Source organism: Pteronotus mesoamericanus, unplaced genomic scaffold, assembly GCF_021234165.1.
Source record: "Pteronotus mesoamericanus isolate MK-2021 breed Mesoamerican mustached bat unplaced genomic scaffold, CSHL_Meso_final contig_2, whole genome shotgun sequence".
Taxonomy (NCBI): domain Eukaryota; kingdom Metazoa; phylum Chordata; class Mammalia; order Chiroptera; family Mormoopidae; genus Pteronotus; species Pteronotus mesoamericanus.
This window is the reverse complement of record NW_026555084.1, coordinates 20,444,672-20,465,548: the sequence shown is the minus strand read 5'-3', so window position 1 is coordinate 20,465,548 and position 20,877 is coordinate 20,444,672. Positions and strand designations below refer to the sequence as shown.

At 40.6% G+C, this 20,877-nt stretch overlaps 1 protein-coding gene across 8 annotated transcripts in view; it reads left to right on the top strand.

Moving 5' to 3' along the window:
- ARHGAP26 (Rho GTPase activating protein 26) overlaps window positions 1–20,877 on the top strand; it is a 392,428-nt gene that overhangs the window by 284,987 nt on the left and 86,564 nt on the right. For all 8 annotated transcript variants that reach the window (XR_008528711.1, XM_054568251.1, XM_054568250.1 and 5 more), the window contains one exon: window positions 5,564–5,723. Coding sequence is in view for 7 of the 8 variants with exons in the window: in XM_054568251.1 (XP_054424226.1) it covers window positions 5,564–5,723 (160 nt within the window). In the remaining variant the exon portion in view is untranslated. The remainder of the gene's footprint in view (window positions 1–5,563; window positions 5,724–20,877) is intronic.

Below are 20,877 nucleotides of genomic sequence, written 5' to 3'. Positions count from 1 at the left end.
AGCTGGTGAAGAAAAAAAAGACATTCAAGTCCAGGAAGCACAGAGAGCCTCAAACAAGATGGACCCAAAGAGGCCCACATTAAGACACCCCATAATAAAAATGGCAAAGATTAAAGACAGAATCTTAAAAGCAGCAATAGAAAAAGACAGTTTACCTACAAGGGAGCTCCCATAAGACTGTCAGCTGATTTCTCAACAGACACATTTCAGGCTAGAAGGGATTGGCATGAGATACTCAAAGGGATGAAAAGCAAGGACCTAGAACAAAGACCATTTTACCCAGCAAGGCTATCATTTAAAATTAAAGAAGAAATAAAAAGCTTCCCATACAAGAAAAAGCTAAAGGAGTTTATCACCACCAAACTAGTATTGGGTGAAATGTTAGGGGGTCTTCTTGAAGAATAAAGGAAGAAGAAAAGAAAAAGAAACAGAAGAACATAGTTAAAAGAATAAAATAGCAATCCATATGTATCTGTCACTAATCACTTCAAATGTAAATGGCTTAAAAGCTCCAATCAAAGGACAAAGGGTAGCTGAATAGATAAGAAAACAAGACCCATGTATATGCTGTCTACAAGAAACCCACATCAGAAAGAAAGATACACATAGACTAAAAGTAAGGAAATGGAAAAAATATTTCATGCAAAAATGGAAAAGAAAAAAAGCTGGGTTAACAATACTTATATCTGACAAACTAGACTTTAAAACAAAGGTTATAATAAGAAACAAAGAAGGACAATACATAATGATAAAGGGAGTAATCCAACAAGAGGATATAACTCTTGTAAACATTTATGCACCCAATAGAGGAACACTTAAATATATAAAACAAATCTTAGGGACACGAAACAAACCTGGACAAATTACAACTGGCGAAACTGAAGGAGTAATCACAAAACTCCCAACAAACAAAAGTCCTGGCCTGGATAGCTTTCCAGGTGAATTTTACCAGACAAAGAAGAACTAACACCTATCCTTCTCAAACTATTTCAGAAAATTCAAGAGGAGGGAATACTCCAGAGCTCATTTTTCAAAAATTATATTTCATTGTTTGTGTTATTACAGTTGTTGTGATTATTTCCCCTTTACCCCACCTCCACCCAGCACTCCCCATTCCCTCAGGCAATCCCTCCACCATTGTTCATGTCCATGGGTCATACATATAAGTTCTTTGGCTACTTCATTTCCTATGCTGTACTTTACATCCCTGTGGATGTTCTGTTACTATCTATTTGTACTTCTTAAACCCCTCACCTCTTGACCCATTCCCCCACACCATCCTCCCTTCTGACAACCATCAAAACGCTCTCTGTATCCATGATTCTGTCTCTGTTCTTCTTGTTTAGTTTTTTTAGATTCATTTGTTGATAGATACATATTTTTTGCCATTTTATTGTTCATAGTTTTGATCTTCCTTTTCTTAAGTAAGTCCCTTTAACATTTGTAAAATAATGGTTTGGTGATGATGAACTCCTTTAATTTTTTCTTGTCAGGGAAGTTTTTTATCTGCCCTCTGATTCTAAATGATAGCTTTACTGGATAGAGCAATCTTGGCTCTAGGTCCCCACTTTTCGTGACTTTGAATATTTCTTTCCAATCTCTTCTAGCCTGCAAAGTTTCTTTTGAGAAAACTGCCGATGGTCTTATGGGCACTCCTCTGTAGGTAACTAACTTCTTTGCTCTTGCTCCTTTTAAGATTCTCTCTTTATCTTTAGCCTTTGGCACTTTAATTATGATGTGTCTTAGAGTGGGCCTCTTTGTATCCATGTTGTTTGGGACTCTCTCTGCTGCCTGGACTTGTGTGTCTATTTCCATTATCCTAATCCCAAAACTAGCTAAAGGCACTACCAAAAAAAAAAAAAAAAAAAATTTAGGCCAGTATTCCTTAGGAACATAGATGCTAAAATCCTCAACAAAATGTTAGGAAACAGGATCCAGCAACACATTAAAAAGATCATATACCATGATAAAGTGAGATTTATTCTGGGGATGCAAGGTTGGTACAATATCTGCAAATCAATTAATGTGATACACCACATAATCAATATGAAGGATAAAAACCACATTATATCAATGGATGCAGAAAGAGCATTTGATAAAATCTAGCACCCATTTATGATAAAAACACTCAGCAAAGAGGAAACAGAGGGAATATACCTCAGTATAATAAAGGTCATATATGACAAACCCACAGCCAACATCATACTCAATGCACAAAAACTACAAGCACTTCCCTTAGGATGAAGAACAAGATAGGGATGTCTGCTTTTACCACTCTTATTCAACATAGTACTGGAAGTCCTAGCCACAGCAATCAGACAAGAAGAAGAATTAAAGACATCCAGATTGGAAAGGAAGAACTAAAATTGTCATTTGCAGATTACATAGTACTGTATATAAAGAACCCTAAAGATTCCACTAGGAAATTACTGGGAATGCAGATTGGTTCAGCCACTGTGGAAAGCAGCATGGAGTCACCTCAAAGAAATAAAAAATGGAACTTCCTTATGACCCAGGAATTCCACTGCTGGAAATTTACCTGAAGAAACCTGAAACACTAATCCAAAAGAATATATGCATTCCTATGTTCATTGCATCATTTATTTACAATAGCCAAGATTTAGAAGCAGCCCAAGTATCCACCGATAGATGAGTAGATAAAAGAGCTATGGTATATTTACACAATGGAATACTACTCAGCTGTGAAAAGAAGGAAATCTTACTCTTTGCAACAGCATGGGTGGACCTGGAGAATGTTATGCTAAGTAAAATAAGCTAGTCAGAGAAAAACAAATACCATATGATTTCACTCATATGAACCAAATAAATAAATAAAATAGAAACAGACTCATAGAGAAGAGACAGACAGCTGCCAGATGGGAAAGGGGTTGTTGACTTGGTAAAAAGGTGAAGGGAGCCCTGGCTGGTGTGGCTCAATGAATTGAGTGCTGGACTGTGAACCGGAAGGTCCCAGGTTTGATTCCGGGTCAGGGCACATCCCTGGGTTGCAGGCCAGGTCGCCAGTTCAGGGTGCATGAGACAACCGATTGATGTTTCTCTCCCCTTCTTTCTCCCTTCCCCTGTCTCTAAAAATAAATAAAGTCTTTTTAAAAAAAGGTGAAGGGATTAAGCCTAACAAAACAAAACCCACAACAATTCCTAGATGCAAACAACAGTTTGGAACAGAGATTAAGGAGGGATGTAGAAGAGTGTAAAAGGGGATAAATGGTGATGGAAGTAGACCACTTTGGGTGGTGAACACACAATACAATATACAGATGACGTATTATAGAATCGTATACCTGAAAACTATATAATTTTATTAACAATGTGACCCCAATAAATTCAATTAAAAATTTTTAAAAAAAGATGAGAAACCCAAAGCTTAGACATACTGAGTCACTCGCCCAGATGCCCAGAGCTGGGAGTTGGCAGAGGTGACTTGGGAAAAGTTGTGGTATTTCATAAGTTTGGACTTTATATTCAAAACAGTTGAGCCTACCAAGGGTTTATAATTATCATTATCAACACTCAAAAAAGAGAAGCATTTCTAAGCACTTTACACATTGCATACACTGTTTCATTGTGTTGTCTCCTAACAACCCAGTGAGGTGTGAGGCCATTGCAGCTTTCAGCAGAGGAATGATGGGATCAGAGCCGAGTTTTAGGCAGTAACTGGCGGTGGCAGGCACGATGCAGCTGAACCTAGAGACTCTACTCAGGGAGCGTAGTTAGGAGGCTGTCGCTTGAGTCAGAGGTAGTGCTGAGAAGCATGGTGGTGAAAAGTGATCATCATCCAAACCATATATTTTTATATCGGTCTGCAATTTAGAAGTGCTTTCATACATAAATGGCTTATTTATTCATTTGCACAAGGGACTTTTGTGACAAGAGGGATAGGTCTGCTGACTTAGTTCATCTAGGAGGAGAAATACAAGGGCATGGAATTCACTTCTGCACACAGGAGCTGATGTTGAAAGTAATGGTGTGGAGTAATGGTGTTACAAGCAGCTTTTAAATACGCATACTTGCTGATGGAAGCGCAGAACCAAAGTCTCTCCCCCTTGTCAAGTAAGAACTTGACCATCTGCATCACGGCTTTCGACTAGAAATGTGATGCAGTTCTGGATAGAATGGAAAACTATTACGAACACACACACACAAAAATGCTTGTAAAATATTCTTATGTGGACCAGAAACATGCCAGGATATGAGTGGCAAATCTCCTTGCTGCAGGTGTTGCTTAGCAATCAAAAAGCAAATTGTCTTTCTAACTGGCAATGCCACAGTTAAAGTTTCATAGACCTAACCACTCCCTTGCCCCTTTTTGAGGAGGAGTTTTTAGGAAATTACTTTCAGCCCTTGAAAATTATAGCAAAGTACACATCTGCTGATAAAATTGGTTGAGATAGTATTTCAGTAAAGGCTCAGTTTCAAAACCAACACTTAAGTCAGTAGAACCTTTTTTTTCCTCCTACAAAATAGAAGTATACAAGTGAAAACAGTGCAGGCATTTACAGAATTGTGTTAAAAAACACTTGCTATAAATAGCACTAAATGCTAGAGAGGTATGTCTGTGCAAATGGACATCTCTGCCCAATTTCCCTCTAGTTTCTCATAATGAATAGTTTCCCTTTTCTAACAGGTGATTTAAGGAAGCCCCTAATATTTTCTCAACAATACTGAATGGACTTAACTTTTAACTTACTTGTCAATAAGTAATTTGTATATTTTTATAAGCAGGGTCAGTACATGGATGATTAAGTTTTATGGCTAGGTCACGGTGGTTTGGGTGTAAAGTTCAGATATATGTTTTGAGTAGCTGCTTATCCAAAAAAAATGCATATGTGTTTAGCAAATTACTTGGACCCAGCTAATGCTGACCCTGTGTGTTCCTTAGCCTTTGAGTATAAATGACAATATAAACACAGCCATATACATGTGTTTTTGTTTCTGTTTATGCCACATGATTTGCTTAATGTAAACCACATGTTTCATGTGATGAGGCTTTAATACTTGAGCCTAAAGCACTGAATTTCTTGACTTCTTTTTAAGTATCCAAATCTGCTCATTTTAAAAATTAAGTCTATTTTGTGCCTATATTTGCAAATGTATTAAAGCTGTCAAGAGTCTCTGTGTTTGAGCTAAAGAAAATGCTATTGATCACAGCAGTTTAGGCAGTAGGCAAGTATAGAATTTGTAACTGAGTGGAATTAGCAGTTACCTGGATTTGCAGAACAGGGATTTGGATGTGCACAGGTTTGTATTTTGGAAAGTGGCTGCTTTGGTTGGTTGGTTGGTTGGTATGGAAAATGGAAATGATAAATGGAGTGTCATACCCTGAAATAGCTAAATAGCCTGAACACTGAAGATATTTGAAGCTTTGATACATGAAAATATGAGGAGAAAAGTCTGTTTGAACTCCAAGGATATTGGAAGGTATCCCAAGGTCTGGCTCCTTCTAGATGAGGAGTCTTAAAAATAGGAAAGGTAGAGGGGAAGTCAGTGGTCTTATGTGTACACTATTTCTCTCATTTGTGCCTTTTCTTTTTCTTTCTCCCAGTGTTGCAAAAAACCACAAGCAAAATCTGATGACAGTGGCAAACCTCGGTGTGGTGTTTGGACCCACCCTGCTGCGGCCTCAGGAAGAAACAGTGGCAGCCATCATGGATATCAAATTTCAGAACATTGTCATTGAGATCCTGATAGAAAATCATGAGAAGGTAATATAGGTACACTTGGTCTCTGTGAGTGAGGAATTTGCCTTGAGGGAGGCTGAGTTGGAACTGGCATTCGGGGAGGACCAGTGTTCACATTGCTAATGAGAACTCTTAATAGTGATGAAGTTGCTGATGGTAGTGTGACGGCAGTGACGATAATCATCTCATGATGGCAGTGCGGCAACAATGGTGGCTATGGTGGCACAACAGTGGTGAACATTTTATTTTGTACTGGGAACTGTGCTAAGTACTTTATATATGTTGTCTTTTTATCCTCACAACAATCCAATGAAGACAGTACTATTATGGTTTTATGTCTCACTTTGAAAATGGCCTTTCCTCATTTTTCTAAACTTGGTTGTCCTCTTAGGAAATTACAGTATTTTTTAACATTAGGGACATTGAACTATTTTCATTTGTGTTGCAAATATTTTTCCTAATCTGTAGTGTGCCTTTCAGTTTTATAAATGGTGTATTTTTTCTTTGCGTGTATGTGTATAGTCTCTCTGTTCCTTTAGGGCATTTTGGTCTTTCTTAAGATCTCTCGCCCCTCATAATGAAGTATGTCAACACAGAGCTGTCCTTCAGAACTAGTGCAGGGGACATGATGCTTCACTCATCTGTCCTACCCCAGCTCCTAATAGCAAATCCTTATGAAGCTTCTCAGTAGCTCCAGGGTCCCTTAGAGCACCATATGACAGCACAGCTCTGGTGTCAAATAAAATGTGCTTCTTCTAAATAAAAACTTTACTTAGAATGGTGAATTCATTGTGCTAGATAACCTGCAAAATAACACTGGATCACTTATCACCACCTACACTAACAACACTCTCACAGTAGCTACCATCATCTCTTGTCTGCATTTTTACAAGAGCCTCCTGATTTGCTTCCCTGCTCCCACCCTTGGCCTGTCTATTCTGATTATCAGCCACCAGAGTGAAAGTTGTTTAAATGTTAAGTCACATCACATCAGTTATCTGCTAAGAACCATCCAGTGGCTTTGCATTTCATGGAGTGAAAGATAGAGCCCTTGTAAGAGCCTAGAAGGTCCTGCTTGGTCTCTGCTCTCCCCTCTGGTACTTATCTCCCTTCCTACCTCAGCTGCCTTGCCGTTGATCTCACAGGGCCTCCAGTTGTTCCTCAACGCCTTTGCAGTTGCTGTTCCCGGTGCCTGAAACACTCTTCCTCCACAGAACTACATAGCATACAGCCTCACCTCTTTCAAGCCCTCTAAGCGAGCCCTACCTAGATCTCTGTGTCTAAAGCTGCAAGCAGTCCCCGCCTCCAGCACTCCTCCTCCCCTTGACCCCAGTTTCTCTCTCCCCATAGCGCTTATCACTTCCAGCACACTCTGTAATTGACTTGCTGATTAGATCTCTTGCTTTTCTGACCTCCGCTAGAATGTATGCTTCATGAAAGCAGAGACCTTTGTCTGTTGTTTGGGGGTTTTTTCCCCCCACTACTTTGTTCCCAGATCTCAGTAGGAACCCAGTGCATATGTGCTGGATGAATGAACGGGCTCTTGTGGTAGCTGGCCTCCAAAATGGCTCCCAGTAACCCATGTCTTCTGATAGCCACTCCCTTGTGTAGTTTCTCCCAGGTGAATAAGAGATCTCAATATTGAACCAATGTGATCAATAGGAATTGATCAGTGGGATAGTGATTCCAGTATGGGCAATAGGATATTGTAATAGGAAAAGTAATGGAGTGTGACTTTGGAGACTAGTCCCAAAAGACCTTGTAACATTTGCCTTGGTCTCTGGACGTGCTCATGCTGCAGGAAGTGAGCCCCCGTTGTTGTAAGGCAGCCCCATCACCCTGTGGGCAGGAGGTGAGGCTTCCTGCCAGCAACCAGACCGGCTTGCCAGACTTTGGAAGTGACTCCTCCAGCCCTGATCAAGCCTTCGGATGATGCAGCCACAGCTGGCATCTTCAGTGCAACCTCAGAAGAGACCCTGAGTCAGAACCACCCAGCTAAGCCTCCTGAATTCTTAACCCACAGAAGCAGGGAGCCAATATGTTTTAAGCCACAAAGTTTTAGTCATAAGTTGTTATGGAGCATTGATAACCACTAAAGAACCTCAAAATACAAACTTTCACAAAGTAACAGCAGTATCCTGCAAAGCTGTGTAAGCAGCATAGCCTCCCTCTTAACATGGTTAATATGGAGATACGGAGATAAAATTATTTGTCTGAAAAAATTATCTTCATTTTTATCGCAAACTTTGGACCTCCTTCCAACTACCTTCCTCAAATACAGTAAACCAGGTATAGAAGAAATTTGTTATTTACAATAAAAAATGAACTGATAAAAAGGGAAAATAATCAAACAGCAGTTAACAGTATGGTTTCTAAAGACAAACCACTTGGATTCAAGTCTGCTTCCTCTTAGTAGCTGTGTGATGTTGAGCAGATTGCTTAACCTCTATACGCTTATTTTAAAAAAAGTACTTTTAGTATAATCTAACTTCTATAACAACCCCAAAGTATCTAGTGACTCTATAGACAGTAAAAGTTGATCTCTTGGTCACATAGCAGTTCCCTGCAGGGATTCTGAGGGTGGCATCTTGTTCAGTCGGTGATTCAGCATGCCAGGTTCCTCCCATCTTGTGGCTCTGCCTCCTGCTTTGCAGATCTCTGCAATCAGACATTTGGTGGAGGAAATGAGAGCATAGAAGGTTGGGTAAGTTTGTATGGGCCAAGCCTAGAGGATGCTTTCCTTATTTTCTTCTACATTTTATTGGCTGGAATTAACTCACATGGTCACATTTAACTGCAAGGGAGGCTGGGAAAGCAGCCTAACTGTGTTCTCAGAGAAGAGGGAAGCAAGTCTAGTGACCATCTAGCCAGTATGCCACATTCCTTCAACTGGTTTGTCATGAAGTTTAAATAAGATGGTTTATGTAAAGGACTTAATCAAGAATCTGGCAGGTAGTAAGGTTCAGTAAGTGTAAACCATTGTTTTTGGCGGTCTCAACAGAATTTTCCAAAAATAGAGCTCATATCCATCCCTGAATGTCAAATGTGCCCGTCTCCCAAAATAGTACATTTTATCAGTTCACCTTTTCTTAAATAACATAATATTAAATGGTAAGGAGTAAGCATTTGATTATGTTTCATGTCCCTAAAGAACACATTTGATTTTATAGTAGGGAGCATCTAATGGCTTTTGAACAGTAACTGTTTTTGGTGTCCTCCAGCTTTGAAAGCCAGAAGATATATTTGAGAGTAGCATGACAGAAAAAGGACCGGATACTGCTAATAACAATATTGAAACTTGTGTAAACAAGCAGCCATCCTGCCTTGGGCACAAATTGTAGAAATAGAAATGAAATACAAAATGCTTGGCCAGGCCTGTAAGTATATGGGCAAGGACTGGTGAGAATACTCATCTGGCTGGGTGAATTGGACATTCTGTTACTGTCTGCTGTGGACTGGGTGAGGTGCATATTAAGAGTATTGCAGTGCTTCATTTTATGTTCTTTTTCATTAGTCTATGCGAGAGAGTGGGGTGAATCACAGTGAGATTGTGTTCCTCTGGAAACTGATGGAGTGTGAGTGAAAACATTCCTGGGTTGAAAGCAGCGCCAGAGCATATGCCTCTGGTCCTGAGGGATCTAGCGTCCCCCTTTCATAGTTTTTAATCTGGGGTCCATGATGCACCAAAGTTATATGCAAGACCTGGATATGTACATTATTCTGGGGAGAATGTTAATATTAATCAGGTTTGCCTCTCTGGTAAAACAACTGAGAATAAGGCAGCTTGGCTCCTTTTTAAAAGTAGCTTCGGGCCTGGTATGGTAGGAAGTGAGCAGGTGCTGCCGTGGCCTCCTTTGGAGACGTGATGTTTCCCTCCCAGGGACGCCAAGCATCCATGGCCATCCTTTGTCCCTGACTTTCTGGAGACGGTGCTTTGGATTTTCTGCCAATAAAACTTAACGTCGGCCATCAAATCCAGAGCACGTTTATGTCCTCAGATGAATATTGTCAGAGACTTGTTTTGTAAAATCCGTAATGCTGCAAGCTTAAGTAACTATTTCACAAGCATTCCCTTGGCCTTGGCTATAACTTTCTAGAAGCATACATATACAAATGTCCTAGAGTGACAGGTTTTCTGTCTTTAGTGTCAGAAGTTCACCGAAATTCTGAAACCCCACTTGAAGAAATGCTTCCCAACAGCTTCTTTTCATCCCTTCCCCCGAGAAGCATGTAATAGCATATGTCCTCTTGCTTGAAACAAGCCCTGATACAGGTGTTAAGTATATGTCCTCCACAATTACTGCCATAATATTCTCTCATGCTGGTAACAATGTTTTATATAAGGTGTTTACTCCGTGCATTGCAATAAAATTGGGAGGGACCCAGGAATAAGTAGAACACCATACTGAAAGGGGGTGTAGAAACCCAGGCATGTAAGCATGGGAGAGAGAGAGAAAGGGGAGAAGAGGGAGAGAATATGATTGAGAATGAGAATGAATTATAAGATGCCTATTTCAGTTGTCTCTTGCTGCATCATGTGCAAATCATGTCCAAACCTAGTGATTTAAAACAGCAGTGATTTTTTTGCTCACAGTTCTGAAGAGGGTTTATGTGTGTTCCATATGGTATCAGCTGGGGTTGTTTGACTATGACTAGAGGATCCAAGATGACCTTACTCCACACATCTGGGACTTGGTAGTAGCCGTTGGCTGGGGCATCTTTTGTTTTTTATTCTTTGTAAATTTTTTATTGTATTTTTCCATTACCATTTATTCCCTTGTATTCCTATCTTCCCACAATCCCCACACTGTTGTCCATGTCCATGAGTCCTTTTTCTTTTTCACTTGATCCCTCCACCCCCTAACCTCCACTACCCCAGAGCTATCATCTGCTCTCCATCTATATTCTGTCTCTATTTTCCTTGTTAATCCAGTGTTTGTTCATTAGATTCCACAAATGAGTGAAATCATATGGTATTTGTTTTTCTCTGACTGGCTTATTTGACTCAGCATAATGTTCTCCAGGTCCATTGATGCTATCAAAGGGTAAAATTTTCCTTTTTACGGCTGAGTAGTATTCTGTTGTGTAAATATCCCATAGTTGTTTTATCTACTCATCTACTGATGAACACTTGGGCTGCTTCCAAATCTTGGCTATTGTAAATAACACTGCAATGAACGTAGGGGTCTTGTATTCTTTTGAATTAGTGTTTCAGGTTTCCTCAAATAAATTCTCAGAAGTGGAATTGCTGAGTCATAAGGCATTCCATTTTTTTCATTTTTTTTTAGTTTTTTTGAGGCAATTCCATACTGCTTTCCACAGTGGCCACATCAGTCTGCATTCCTACCGATAGTGCACAGGAGTTCTGCTTTCTCCACATCCTCCTCAGCACTTGTTATTTGTTGGTTTATTGATGATAGCCATTCTGACCGGAGTGAGGTGATACCTCATTGTGGTTTTCGTTTGCATTTCTCTTGATCCTCCTCCAGACAGCCTCCCTTCTCTCCATATGATCTCTTAGCGTGCAGTAGTCTTGGTCAGACTTCCAAGAGAGCAGGCAAACACAGAAGCTACAAGGCCTCTTAAGGCCTACACTTAGAACAAAATGTCACTTCAGTCACGTTAACATTTGAGGAAGAGGGCTAAGGAGATACATGCTAGCCAGAAAATTTAGATTCTTTTACTTGATAAAACATCTTTTCAAGAGAAGGAAAAAGGTTTCAGTGTTTAAACAGTTAAAACCACACTTTAGTTAAAACACTGAAGCATAGGGTGTTTTCTCTTTGTCTCCCTCCCTCCCTCTCTCTCTCTTTCCCTCTTTTCTCTTTGCTCCTTGTTACTAAGGACCAACACCAGAAATTCAACCCCAGTGGTTAGAACTGAGCATGTGCCAGTTATGTTGTCACTGGTGCATCCTACACACCTTCCAGACAGCACATCCTCTGTGTCCAAAAACATCCCCTGCTGAACATCTCCTTTAACAGAGAACCCCCCCGTATCTCCTTCCTCAGAGCCTTAGTGATGTGTTTCACACAGTCCTCCAGTGTGGTCACATTAAGCATGCTAACCACATACCTACCCGGTTATCGGTGCTCCAGAACTCGTCCTTCACTGCCCTCAAAAGACCGGGGAAGGGGGCAATATCTGGAGCAGGTGTGAGTGGAGGCAGAGAAGAAAAAGCCAGAAGATAGTGTATTATGTTTGGGGGCTCATGGTGATTTTTCTTTTTCCATGTTGGTAATACATACTGATTTATTTACTCAGTTGAAGGTACTGGATCTTTTTAATGTACATAGTCTAGAAGTAATGATGTTAATTGTAGTAATGGTTATCTTTTACCGGTAGCTTATTTTTCTCAATGTATTGTGTTAAGCAGTTTTTATATCCATCATCTCTTTTCATTTTTAAAAAGATTTTATTTATTTTTAGAAGAGGGGAAGGGAGAAAGAAAATGCGAGAAATATCAATGTGTGGTTGCCTCTTGTACACCCCAACTGGTGACCTGGCCTGCAACCCAGGCATGTGCCCTAATTGGGAATTGAACCAGTGACCCTTTGGTTTGCAGGCTAGCACTCAGTCCCCTGGCTTGTTTTATTTTCATAGCAATATTGTAAAGTCAATATTTTTAGCTCTATTTTACAAATTGTGAGCCTGAAGTACGGAGTTTAAAAAATGGCTTGTTATGAGAGGAACAAGGTTGAGTTTAGGCCTGTTTTCACAGGCCAGGTATTAAAATCTATTCTAGTTAATCTCTAATACAAGAAATGTATATGGAGCATCCACTATCGGTCAAATGTAAATAAGATGGAACATTTTTCTCCAAGGGTCTCCTGTTATATCAGGGTATAGCTAACCATAATAGAGCATGCTAAGTGACATTCAGTAAGATGAATAAAGTGTATGGCACACTGAGGAGAAATATTTAATTCTACTTGTATAGACTCTGACAGATAAATAGATGTTTTCTAGGCAGAGAAAGAGTGGAGACAGGAGCCTTCCTGGGGAACATTAATCAGTTAATCAGCATGTATCAATTTGTGTGTATTAAAATGACACAGCTGTGAAAGAACCGTGAGTTATATGTTAGCAAGTGGTAGGAGATGATGCCTGACAGCTGGATGTAGTCCATTTGTCAAGGGTCTTGAAAGCTGGGGAAGTCGGAGCCTGAAAGCCTGAAAAATGGGAGCACTCAGAGCATTCGAAGTAGAGGGGTTGAAATGATCAAATCAGCTACAGAGACATCCCGGGAATCTGAACCAAAGTGACTCTTACCTGAGATCAAAATCACTTGTTAACTAAATAGCAAAACAGTAGAGTTGACCACAGTGTTGTAAACTTGTGGCTGGCTATCTACCTATCTATCTATCTATCTATCTATCTATCCATCAGAAGTCTTGCATAGAGAGTATAACCTTTGACCTGTAGCCTTGACTTTATTAGAGGTAGAGATAGCTCAGAATGGTTCTCCTGGCCAGACTTCCTAAAGGGAAATACTAGGTCAAGACATCATGTCCCATCGGTGCCTCCTACCCTGCTCTGTACTTGGATTATATGAGATTTAAAGAAGAACAGATTTAAGAGTCTGGCTTTTTAGCAGTAGTTGGGTTTCAGAGTTGAAAGTCAAAGTGCAAAGATTATGGCTCTTTCCATGCTTGTTTTAAGGTAATGATCAATTATTTCAAGTTTCTCTTTCTGTATGGACAGCATCTTTCTCCAGCTGGCAACTAATCACCCTGAGTCTTAAAACATCAAGTAGGCCAACACTTGGGCTTATAGTGGAAGTTACCAGTATTTATATGCTTCTAGTTAAGATTTTAAACAAAATATTGAATGCTGTATTGTCCAAGATACTCCAAAGCCCAGAAATTCTATTTCTTTTTTAAATATATTTTTATTGATTATGCTATTACAGTTGTCTCATTTTGTCTCCCCTCTGTTCCCCCCTGCCCTACACCTCCCCACACCCCAACATTCCCCCCCTTCTCCTTAGTTCATGTCCATGTGTTGTACATATAGGTTCTTTGCCTTCTCCATTTCCTATACTATTCTTAACCTCCCCTTTCCTATCTTGTAGCTACTATTTATACTGCTTATTCCCTGTACCTTTTTTTTACTGTTCATAGTTTTTGATCTTCTTTTTCTTAGATAAGTACCTTTAAAATTTCATATAATAAGGGCTTAGTGATGATGAACTCCTTTAACTTGACCTTATCTGGGAAGCACTTTATCTGCCGTTCCCTTCTAAATGATAGCTTTGCTGTATAGAATAATCTTGGATGTAGGTCCTTGCCTTTAATGACTTTGAAAACTGCTTTCCAGCCCCTTCTTGTCTGCAAAGTTTCTTTTGAGAAATCAGCTGATGGTTTTATGGGAACTCCTTTATAGGGTACTGCCTCCTTTTTTCTTGCTGCTTTTAAGATTCTCTCCTTATCTTTATCTTGGGTAACTTAATTATGATGTGCCTTGGTGTGTGCTTCCTTAGGTCCAACTTCTTTTAGACTCTCTGAACTTCCTGGATCTCCTGGAAGTCTATTTCCTTTGCCAGATTGGGGAAGTTCTCCTTCATTATTTTTTCAAATAAACTTTCAATTTCTTGCTCTTCCTCTTCTTCTTATGGCGCCCCTATGATTCGGATGTTGGATTGTTTAAAGGTGTCCCAGAGGTTCCTAAGCCTCTCCTTGTTTTTTTGAAAACTTGTTTCTTCATTCTGTTCTGGCTGAATGTTTATCTCTTCCTTCTGCTCCAAATCATTGATTTGAGTCCCAGTTTCCTTCCCTTTATTGTTGGTTCCCTGTATATTTTTCTTTATTTCACTTTGCATAGCCTGTACTTTTTCCTCCATTTTGCAACCATACTCAACCAATTCGGTGAGCATCCTGATTACCAGTGTTTCAAACTGTGCATCTGATGGATTGGCTTTCTGTTCAATGCTTAGTTCTGTTTTTGGAGCTTTGATCTGTTCTTTCATTTGAGTCATGTTTCTTTGTCTCAGCGCACCTGTTAACGTTGGAATGGGCGGAACCTTAGGTATTTGCCAGGACAGGGAAACCTAGGTCTCTGAGTTGTGACGCTGTCTGTGGGGAAGGGATCCGAGAGGGAACAATGCCCCTTGCTTGGCTCGTGGCTGGCTTTCAGCCACTTCCCCCTGCTACCCACAAGCAAATTGGTCCCTTCTGGTCCTGATTCCTGGGTGGGTGAGTTTGTACACATTCTAGGACCCTGTGGGTCTCTCCAATGGGCTCTCCTGTGAGGCTGGGAGTTTCTCCTGCTGCCGCAACCCCCACAGGTTTTTACCCCGAGAGGTTTTGAGGCTTTCTTTTCTTGCACTGGAACTCTGGATTGTGAGATCTGTCTCGCGCCCCAGCTGTTCCTCCCGGTTCATCCGCGTGCAGATGTGGGGCCGATGGCCTGGTCCTCCAGCCACTGCCTTGCCACATGTCCTCTCCACCCCCGCTGCCCGTCTCCGCCCCACCTACCAGTCTGGATGAATGTTTCTTCTTTAACTCCTTAGTTGTCAGACTTCCATACAGTTCGATTTTCTGGCAGTTCTGGTTATTTTTTTGTTATAATCTCAGGTTAATATGTGTATGTGTGTGTACGTGGGTCTTACATCTTCCTGTTGAGTTCCACCATATAATAGTAGGATTGGACCTACTTGTTTTGTAACAATCCATGATACTTCTTTTGGCTGTGGTAGTCAAGAGGGTTTCTGCACGTGAAGCAGGGTGTGGACGTCCACATATGCCCATGTACAACATGCTTGTGTCAGTATTACCCTTTTTAATGCCTATTGATGTTTCACTAAATAAAGTATCATGATTCTTTTCCAAGTTATCATTTTGCTTTGGAAGAGGTAGGAGTGTTGATCTTTGAGTTGTAAATTCTTAGAAGTGCCCAAAGATCAGTGCCCTTTTTGAATATATGTTAATTTTTATTCTTATATGTCAAGGAGAAGAGGGAACCTACTTAATACCTAAGATAAGCACTAAATCCTAAGCAACCCGCATTTCCATTAAAGCAGTAGTATCTTTGAATGCAGCTGTTGTGATTGGAGTTGATTCGGGCCCACCAAATTGCCCTGACTTGCTTTTACCAAAATGTTGGTTGGCAGCGTTGAAGTCCATTACACCAGTGCTTGAGTTTATGTACAAAACGTACATCAGTTAATGCAAGTGATTTGAGCAGTTTCTGGTAACTGACAAGTGTTTGGCAGTTATATTTTAGTTCCTTGATATTTCAAGCAGCTGTTGATAGGCAATATTAGTGATAGTAATAATGATGAATATGATGATGATGATGATGATGATGATGATGATGATGAAGATGAATGTCTTGAGGCTTTACTATTGGGTTAGCCAAAAAGTCTGTTTAGTTTTTTCCGTAAAAGAAAAGACACATTTTTCATTTTCACCAATAACTTTATTGGTTTGGACATTTTGAGTACGTCAGCCATCTCCTGCTATTGGCTTCTGGTGGGTAGGGGCCAGGGCTGCCGCTGAACGTCTTCCAGTGCATACGGCAGCCCCACGGCAGACACTTAGTTGGCCAAAATGCCAGTAGTACCAATTTTGCAAACCACTTTTAACACATTTGATCAGTCACAGCACCTCTCCTACACATTGCACAAATCTTTTTTCGTGTTTCAATTGTGCATTTACCTTTCTTGAAATCATAAAGCATAATATGTCAAAAATGCTGTGTATCTTCTTCCATGTTCAATATTAAAATGGCTGCACAAAAATTTGCCAATTTTAGTAAGTTTTTTTTTAAATGCACGCTTATATGACAGCCGTCACAATACAATCTAACAAAATTGTTTCGAATGAAGTTAAAGACAACTGTGCACTACTAAAGCCATCATACAGAAAAAACTAAATAAACTCTTTGGCCAACCCAATACATTGAGGCAATCCCTGGTACTAATGTCTGCTTGGGAAGCTGATCTTGTATCTTATAGTCATGGCTTTTGTCATTTGTTTGTTGATTTTTATTTTTTATTTTTTGTTACTTTTCTTTCTGTTGGTTCCTGAGCACACTCTTTTTGGTTCTGTCAGCGTTAGGTTTAGAAGTAAGCTAGATTCATTTGTATGCTGGGATGGAATCCTTCTGTCCTAGGCCTGTTTCCCCTTTATACTGTCAAGTGCTATGCAAGTTACTCTTCATGAATGTGATAAAGTTATGTATCTGAACATGTATGTCCCCCTCAGAAAGCCCTAGATAAATTGATCATTGCTTGAACTGTGAAGCTTCTTTAATGTTACTCAAATAAAGATGGAGTTTTGTTATACTTTATCCTATTCTTTTCTGTCAACAAAGATAACAGGAAATAGAGTCTTTCTGGAGATATGGACAATCACAGCATCCCACAGATTACCCAGACGATTAAACAAATGGCATTAGTTTGTTTTGAGGGATTTTTAATAAAACTCCCCAAACTACTTTCCAAATTGTTGATTCCTGTGCCACAATGGTCTCAACAGGACATTGGACTTCCAACTGTCCTTAAAAACCCTCTGTGTAGCTGCAACCTCTGCATTTGGCTTCTTAACTATTTCAGTAAATGAGCCCTGGTAACACTGACCTGGCTTTCCAAGTGGAAAGGCGCTGGGGTTGTGGCTCTCATGCCCTAAGCAGTCTTCCAACACAATCTTTCACGAGAAAGAGCAGGCAGTGAGTCCTGCTCAGTAGTTCTAGGCTTCCATTCCCAAAGCAGACTTGTTACCCATTAAACAAGCCCATACTTGTTGTTACCCATTATTACTTGGGACCCTGCTGCTTCCGTGTCTCAAGAAAATTCCCAGTTTCTTCTTCTAGAAGCCCTTCTGTTTTGCTTTTCAATGCCAGACCTCTGTCGTTGATTTGTTGTCTCAGAACTATTTCACAGTTATAGACCAGGAACTCTTTACCATGACCTAATTTTCCTCCCATAAAAATGACAGCACATAATAAAGAGCATGCCACACACGTTACAGGGAGGTTCTCATCCTTGTAAATTGCAGGAGCACGTGATGGATGGGATTGGAGGAGGTGTAAAATGTGACATGTCAAAGAACAAATTCCACAAGTGTCAGTGATCTGCAATGTCAAGGTGGGCCTGAGGGGCAGGCCAGTGAAATTTGAATTTTGTAGGCAATGCAAGGGAAAAAGGACAGCAAATTCTAACATTGCTGTAAGCAGTTACAATTGATGTTTTGCAAAGAGCAGTAATTAAATTTGCACTTATAAATTAAATCCTCATGTCCCAACTGCAAATAATTCATTGTTGAGTCTCCAGTTATTTCCCTTCTTATACTTTTTTTATTGAATGCAGTAATGTCTCTTGAACACCGAGCGTCACATTGTGTTAGGTGCCTCAGTCCTCATCACAGTCCTGGGGATGTTTACGATGAGGCATCTGAAGGTCAGTTATATAACTTGCTCAAAGTCACAGAGGCAGTAAGTGATAAAGTCAGATCTGCCAGACTCTAAAACTTAACGATCTTTTCATTCTGTCTTCTGTCTCTCTAATAATTGGCATAAAGACCACAAAGGGTTAAGATCCAGAAAGTCAGGCTAAGCCCCAGTTGTCTGTATTCATCTGTGTGACCTTGGACTAATCAGTTACTCTCGCTCAGTGTCAGTTTCCTCACCTACAAGATGGCAAGAAGAATAATATCTCCCTTGTAGTGTTGTTGTGAGTAAAATAATGAGATGATCCCTGTAAATAACTTAAGATGATAAGCGCTCAATTAATTTTGGTTATTTCTATTATCACTTATACCACCACCATCTCCTGCCCATTCTCTGCCAGGTTCTGTGCTAAGCATTTTATGTGCATCATCATCTCAGTAGTTCTGCAAGGCAGATGTTAGATCCCCATTTGCACAAGGTAAATAGGCTCAGGGCAGTTAAGGATCTTGTCCGAAGAGTTCCGAAGCTTGTCTAGCCCCAAAGCCTCTTTGCTTTCTAATCATTTACTGACTGTAAATTCCTATCCTATCTATTTTGTGGTGATAGGACGGTGATGCGGGTGACAGTGACAGTGAGGTCAGTGTAGCCGTAGTTCTTGCCCACCGAAGAAGCAGGGCCAGGACTCAGCCCGGGTGTCTGCCTGCAGAGGCCCAGCCACCCCGACTGCCCTGCTGCAAGGCTTCCAGTAAACAGTAGCTTGGTCTTTATGGGTCTGCTAATTCCATGCATAGGAAGCTTGAAATTGAGGGTACTTGGAAAAGTTATCCAGAGTTATATTTTTATTTTACAGCTTTATTCCCCAGTAGCTTTTAGAAGGCTTGCAGTCTTCCTAATAACTTATTTCTAAGGCATTCTTGACTAAGTCAGAATTAGTTTGTAAGTTTGGGCAGAATTAACAAGGCACTTAGGGCATTGAACAGATCCCTCCCCACCCCACCTTTTGTGTTAATTTGGAAAGTCACCACGAAATGAGTAGATTATTCCAGCGACATGGTAGAGATCCATAAAGCTATTTCTCATAGGTTTTATGAGCTTTCCCTTCCATCACTAAGCAGGCTCATCTGCTGATTCTTTCCAAAAGAATGAAGGAAACTTTATTTGATTCTTTTGAAATTATCTCTTCCAAACAAAATAGGATTGGAATAACCAACAAAATTGTGAATAATTTAGATTCTCATCAGAATTCCAACCGGAATTTCTATACAGAGGCAAACCTCTTGGCCTGGCTAGAAGGTGGCTAGACAATAAGAACCTTTAAACGACTTGTATGTGTTCAAGTTTCAAAGTTAAATGAAAACAGCAATTTGGGGAGTGATTTCCCAGGCTCTTTGATGAAAGTTCACGTTGCCTGTTCTGACTTAGTCTGATTTACAAAGGTAGCCTTGCACTTTGGACACATGTGTCATAATAGTGGTGACAGTCCTGCGTCTGGCGCTGTACACCCTGCAGCGTGCTTACTTGCACACCATCGCTTCTGATCCTGAGAACGGCCCTGTCAAAGCTCCTCAGAAGCTGGAGCCTGGCCCATGGTGAAGAGAACTGGCCTCCAGGTCTGTAACACTCCCCGTGTTGAAAATCTCCCTCTGGAATTTATTCTAGTATGCTCAAATAGCTTTTCACTTAGATGAAACAGCCGATGAAATGAAATTCTCATGTGTTCTCATGTCTCTTGCTGGTCGGTGGTGTATAAGCTTAAGTTTTCATGCATCTGGCTAAATCCATGGCCCTCCCTAACAGCTTCCTCTTCTTTGTTTCTCCAACATCTACTACAGTTTTTAGGGAAAAGCAAAATGCTCACATTTCTGGCATCAGTTGAAATTAACCATCACCTTTGTTCTCATTGTAGTTGGTGAGGATCTCATTCTCAGTAACTCATTAGGAAAACTGACACAACACCTGGGGGACACCAGCCATGAGGGAGGGGAGGCCTGTTACTAATCTGAATTCATTTCAGATGTTTTTAGGTAGGGATTGCCGAATGTGTTGTACTTGGGGCCAGGGGCAGAAGGGTTCTAAGAGACACCGTAATTTGCTGGAATCCATACTTGTGTGTTTAGGGGCGCTGGCTTCTGTAAGTAAAGATCGGCTAGAAAAGATGAGCTGAACAAGTAATGACTGCTGAGGAAGTGGAGAGCGCAGGTGTTAGAAATTTCAGCCCTAGGGTTCTTGTCCCAGCCCCTCTCCTGCTTAGCTATGTGGCAGGTCTGGGTATCTCTCATTGTGGAATGGCCATTCTGTTTATTCTGTTGAGTTCACCGATGGCTCAGAGATAAGCATGTACAAGTACCAGGCAGATGCAAACACTCATCTCTAGGGACAGTGTTTAAATGTCAATGATACTGGTGCACAGGCAGGTCATCACCTAGGTGCAGCCCTGGCTTAGCTTTGTTTGGGGGATGAAGTTAAGGGACAGAAAGCTTCTTAGACGCTGTGGTCCTTGAGCTCCACAACAACCATAGTTTCTCTTTTCTTCCTCTGCAGATACCTAAAAGGAGTCTGGGGACATTGTGTAGCACTGGTACATATTTTTAGGGATGCCAGCTCCTCTGGAAGCCAGGAGATCTTTGTTGTTTTTGCCCTAAGTCCCCTTCTCCCCTTACTCCCTTGCCCCAGTTGAACTCAGCTATCCAGTGATTCAGTTTATTTTGTTGAAAATTCAGTCCCCCAGGGAAAATATGATAATGCTGTTTTCAAACAGCTGTGTTTGTGAGCAAGATGGACTGAACCA